The sequence below is a fragment of the Cavia porcellus genome, unplaced genomic scaffold, assembly GCF_034190915.1.
Source record: "Cavia porcellus strain 051 isolate PalLab524CR breed Dunkin Hartley unplaced genomic scaffold, mCavPor4.1 scaffold_25, whole genome shotgun sequence".
NCBI lineage: Eukaryota > Metazoa > Chordata > Mammalia > Rodentia > Caviidae > Cavia > Cavia porcellus.
This window is the reverse complement of record NW_026947508.1, coordinates 54,565,661-54,571,470: the sequence shown is the minus strand read 5'-3', so window position 1 is coordinate 54,571,470 and position 5,810 is coordinate 54,565,661. Positions and strand designations below refer to the sequence as shown.

The window sequence follows — 5,810 nt, the reverse complement described above, 5'->3', positions numbered from 1 at the left end:
CTCCTTGATGCAGAATCTTCCTTTCGGTTTGACTTCAGAAGTTTCCCACAACAAAAGAACACAAGATCAGAACCAGTGTGCTGGTAGTGGTAACTGGGGTGGGCAGTTGTAGTCAGACTTAAGTTTGAGGTGCCTGGGAGACACTGGAGTACATATGGCATTCAGCCCCTAATGGCCTTTCTATTCTTTTTTTTTTCATTTAAATATATTTTTATTAGTACATTATCTCCATGTTCCAAATTACCATTCCTGGAAAGTTATAGCTACTAGAAAATGTGAAGTAGGAATCTACAATCCATGACTCCATTGTAAATATAACACAAAGCTCTAGTCACAAAAGAAAAAAAGAAAAAAATAAACTGCCACTAAAACTGAAGGCCAAACTGCATTTACCATACATTCATGGTGGGTATGTATGTTAAGTCTTCTAGAGAAGGAAATCTGCTTGCATACTATGCTTCTCCTACTCTTCTCAATGGAGGAAGAAATAAGGTGTGGGAAAACAGGGTTACAACGAAGTTGTAAAGTTGTGACGTAACTGAAAAGATACAAAGCATCCAGGAAAACAAATGCTTGTATGTTTTTTAAAAATTCTCATTTACTCTCGAAATATTTGTGCAGAGCTGATTTCAGAGTGTAGGAATGGACCGAAGTCAGGAAATAATGATCCCATTGTGCAGGGCTTAGAAAAAGCAAAACCTCATATAAGGTTATCACCTTTCAAAACAATTGTAGAAAAATAATGAAAACCAGGTAGTAGAGAAATTGTGATCACAGAAAACACCACTGTGCATGACACACACAGGTGGGAGGCAAGAAAAGTTTATCCCTCCAGAATCATTATTATCATCAAGACAGGCAACGAGATACTTTCCTGAAAGGTTGATTTGGTTAGTGAGAAATAAAAGCAATTATTAGATGTTGAAAGTGAGCCAAATTATCTATAACAGAAGACAAAAGTAAAACCGTATGGGACAAGTTTGATGGCAAGAGCTAATTAGGTGATCTGCAAAAAACAGCCAAGCAAATGGCCTGATTTTAGACACACTAGATATTGCACACTCAAAAAAGAAAAAGCAACATTTAGAAGACTATTTAAATTTCTTTAACTGCTGAATGCCTTTTTGGCTAGTTTTTTGAGGATCATTAGTTAGTCCTACAACTGACACATTTTCTACTTGTTCATTTTGTTTGCAAGCCACCTAAAAGTTTTCTCTGATGAACAATGCTCTCTTTGACACATTACCAAAATGGACCCTATGATGTAATCACAAATGACAATGTTGGAAAGTATGATTATGTAAATGATTTTAAAAGATACTATTTTTTCCCTTCTGTTTTCAAATTATTTGTAACAGTTTCTAAAAACATGGTCACAGCTGTCTGAAGCATGTCTTCTTCATTCACAGAATCACCTAGATCATTCCCAAGTGCTCCTGAACTTGTGGTTGGCCTTTCATGTGGCTGTGAAGCCTGTCCTGATGGATCTGCCCACTGCTGCTTTTCAAAGAAGGCTTCTCTTCTCCTTCGCAGCTCTTCAAATGTAAGATTTGTGCCTGATGTCTGTGCAACATCTCGAGATATATTTCTGGAACCCCCTTGCATACTGAGCTGAATAGCCCTGCGAAGATCTGCTTCTTCATCTTCCATGTCAATCTGCTGCCGACTTAATGCCAGTGCCCTCTGCAAATCCTCTTCATCTAACATTCCCAGCCTATTATTTCCTTCTAAGACTTGTTCCAGGTCTGTTTTAAGGACTCTCTGCTCTTTCAGTTGTGCTAACTCTTCTCCAATGAGTTTTGGTCAATGCATCTGTTGGACCCTGATCATCTGGAAAAGTTGGTCAGCTTCACAATCTGGCAGATCACCCTTAACAACAAATATAGAATAACCTTCCTGTTGTAATTGAGCCAAGAAAAGTGCAAGGTATGTATCTGATATTAATTCTGGACCCGTCAAGAAAGAATTCAAGTTAAACCACTGTTTTCCTAATTTTCTAACTATAAACCAGTGTTCTTTATAATTGCATATAAATGATTTTTCATTTATAGGATCAATCCTGAGCCGCTGATACTCTGGACTGTTGAACAGGATTAGTTCCAAACCCCAAATTTTCAAGGCATTGCTTATAACTTGAATAGAGAAAAAGCCACTGTCATCCATATTTCCAGAAGGCTGCTGTAAAAACGTGCGATAGTCTTCACTAGTAACCCCTCCTTCTGCCATTCTCATCCTTTCTTCTTCATCCAGCTGGTGGGCAATTGAGGATAACTCCACAGGGCTAAAATATTCTCCTTGCAATAGATTATTCAGGCAATGTTGAGCACAAAGTGATCCTTCTTGTTTTTCATGGAAGATGGACTCCATGTTTATTTGTCTGGAGCCAACGGCCCTGCGCAGAACCAGCCCCCTCCCGGCCTTTCTATTCTTAACTCAGTCCCTGAATAAGTTAAAGACTGAGTCCATGCAAGCCTGTCAAGTTTCAGTCTAGATGAAGTAGAGATTGACTCAAAAGACAACTTTCCTTTATGTGGGTTCTGCTTCATATAGGAGCTCCTTTCCCTGATAAGTCACAAAGAAGCCAGCTATAAAGTCCAATCCATCTTCTGCTGAATGTTTGCAATAGTTTGAGCTGTTATTACTGAAAGTCCAGGCACACTATGACAAAAAATTGAAAATACAGTGGTAAGAGCCAGAAGATATCTTTTGCTACCTCTCCCTTCTCTCTCTTTTCAAGTATGTATCAGAAGTCAATAGTGTCACATGATCCTTCAGTGAAGGAGTACCTTGCACACTCCACTCACCTCACAGCACAACATCATGGCCAGAGTGTATTCTGGGCAAAAAGAAGGGAAAGTGTAAATGGGTCCTACTTCACCAAGCCAGCTTATTTTCTCATCCTTCTCAAACATCTTCTACTAGGGCTGGGGATTTAGCTCAGCAGCATAAGTACCTGCCTGGCAAGCATGAGGTTGTGAGTTTGATCCCCAGTACCAAAAAAAAAAAAAAACTATAACATTTCTGCTTTTTTTTTATCTCTTTGCTCAGAATTTAGTCACATGGCCACGAAGATGTAAAATGTGCTATTTTATCAGGCGCCGTCCACTGCCACCCTACACAAAATCTGAATTTTCCCAAAATAAAAAAAGAACAATAGGTTTTGAGCAGCACCCAGCAGTTTGCACTCAGGTTGATACCTTTATAAGCAAAGTATACAAATTACAATTGTGGGAAAACATAAATGAAATAGTGACAAGAAATAAAAGATCTTTAGATGTCTTCCAAACTGAATGTATGAGGTTGTGTTCTCTCACCAGTGTTAAGGAAAACAAAACAAAACAAAATAAAGGAATATGCTAAAATGCTCCATCAATAAATTACTGGACTATGTCACTGAAAACCTCGGCAGAGGAGTGGATCAGGATTCTGAAACTGTTATCTACATTCTAGCTCCTCACACTCAGTCAGCTTGGCTTACCCAGCCCTGCATATTGATTTTCACCTCTAGAAAGTATGCTTCCTGCACACCAAGCAGATTCATTTCTAGGCTTCCTAAAAAAGTATGTCTTCCTATCCAGGCACAGCAGTGCATGCCTGTTAGCCCAGCTTCTTGGGCAATGAAGGCAGGAGGACTGCAAGTTCTAAGCCAGTATGGGCAACTTGAGGAGACCCAGTCTCAAAGGGGTTTAGGATTACATAGCTCAGTGGCAGAGTATGTACTCAGTATGTACTTAGGATTACATAGCTCAGGGAAGACTCCTGGGTTCCAACACTGGTACAGAAACAGAAAACAAAACAACAACAACAGCAAAACCTTCCTGAGCTAGAAAGATGCTCCTCTACCATAGCTACTTCAGCTCTTAGGAAACAGGTGTAGGACACTATCATCCTCTGCAGGATTGTGACTCAGCTGTTACTGTGGTCAAGCAGAGAGGAAAGCCAAGTAGCAAAGCACCTCCAGGGCTACCAGTTGAGCAGGGGATGGTTAATCCACCAAAGTGCAAGGAAGCCACATAAGGAGCTTGTGAACTAGCAATCAGTAATATGTAGAACTGTGGTGCTTGCACAACAATGTGAACATACCTAACTATAATAAATGTAAAAATGGTTAAAATGATAAATTTTGTGTTACATACTATACGTTTTGTCATAAAGAAAGGTATGAAGGAATAATAAAAGATGCCCCCTTCTCTTTCTATCTGTCTGGTAGTGCACTGTTTTGTTTGTTTATCAAACTCATGACCTTGCACTAGCCAGACAGGCACTCTTGCCACTGAGCTAAATCCCCAGCCCACATCTTTCTTATAGATGAATTATCAGGCAGTAATAATAATTGCCCAAATGTGTTGGACATACTTATTACATCTTTTTTCAGTGCTGGAAATTGAACCTAGCAAGTGCTCCACCACTAATTCACAATTCCCAGCTCAACTTCTGCGTGTCTAGAGAACTTTTTTCTTCATAGAGCCTAGTGAGTTCATGACCTAAGCCTCTGAACTGTGTAATTTGAGAAGTCCAAGAATGATACTGAGAATATCATCTTTCCAGAAAGCTGAGTAAGTGCTATAGAGACAACCCAGAGTCAAGCCAGAAGCTCTGTGTCTTCTATGGTTTCAGTGTGATATGCAAAATAGCTACTAATCCCCAGAGTACCGAATACTCATCACATACCAGATACTGTGCTGTTGTACTCAGGTCCACAGTGGGAAAAGAACCAAGCACAGCTCCTGCAGTCATGGAGTAACATCCTATGAAATAGAGAGACAGACAGAGACACAGACAAAGACACACATACCCAATGAATGAGAGAGAGACAGAGACAGAGAGAGACAGAAAGAGAGAAAGAGAATATAAAATTGTTGGCATCATAAATGTTAAGGGAAAACACTGAGAAGTGCTAATTTGTGCTAGGAAGATGAACATGGTGGGATTACAGAAGACTCTGGACTATGCCAGGTGAGCTTATGACAATTGAGCTGAGACCTGCAGGATGAGGCATTAATGGGCACAGGTGACGTGATGATGGAGAGAATAAAAGCATTCCTGTTGTAAGCTTTGTGAAAAACTGGACTAGAGGAGGCTAAAGAGGGAGCAACAGCCCAACTCGGAACCAGGTTGGTTTCTTTCTGGGAGATCTCTGAGTACAGGCTTCTCACTTCCCTGCTTATTTCAAGGCAGGAGCACCTTTTCCAGCACCCTAGACATCTTAGCTTTGGGACATAGCTTGAGAGGTTTTCTGGATTAGTATCATTTCTGGAACTACTCCAGACAACTCCAGTAACTCCCTTTGAATGCAAAACAATTACTGTGATTTTGATTATTTGGAGACTAATTTCCTTATACTGATATGTAAAAAGCTGGCTAGAGTATTTCCTTCTCTCTTCAATTGCTGCTAAGCATTGCAAATAAGGCTAGCAGAGGTGTTGGTACATAATTTCTAAAGCCAACAGACAGTTCTGTTTCTTTGCATAGCGTTCTCCATACAGAATATGCACAGGATATGGGCACACGAGATGTTAGAGCAAATAGCTCCAGGAATGTCAACTGGATAGGAGCCTTAAGATAAAGAAGTTATGACTCCCCAGACCATAAGAGTTTACATGTCAGAAACAGGAAGGGACAGACTCCCAAAACAATTCCATTGCTACCTTAACTGGATTATGTAAATTGATCCTTCTGCATATGTTTATCTCTGCAAATTACAGAGATGCCATTCTTACACTGGGCCAGCCAGCTCAAGTTTCTCACCTAATTCCTGCCATCCTCACTGTCACTCTTCCCTGAGTCACCCCCTTCTTCACAAGATAATA

The 5,810-nt window shown here is 40.1% G+C and overlaps 1 protein-coding gene across 1 annotated transcript; it reads right to left on the bottom strand.

Annotated features, from left to right (window-relative positions):
• Positions 1–1,137: 1,137 nt before the first annotated feature.
• On the bottom strand, positions 1,138–2,387 carry LOC100713724 (ataxin-3-like). Its single transcript, XM_023562559.2, is given in 1 exon segment — positions 1,138–2,387. A coding segment is annotated over 1 exon segment (1,047 nt). The 5' UTR covers positions 2,368–2,387; the 3' UTR covers positions 1,138–1,320.
• Between the last annotated feature and the right edge of the window lie 3,423 nt (positions 2,388–5,810).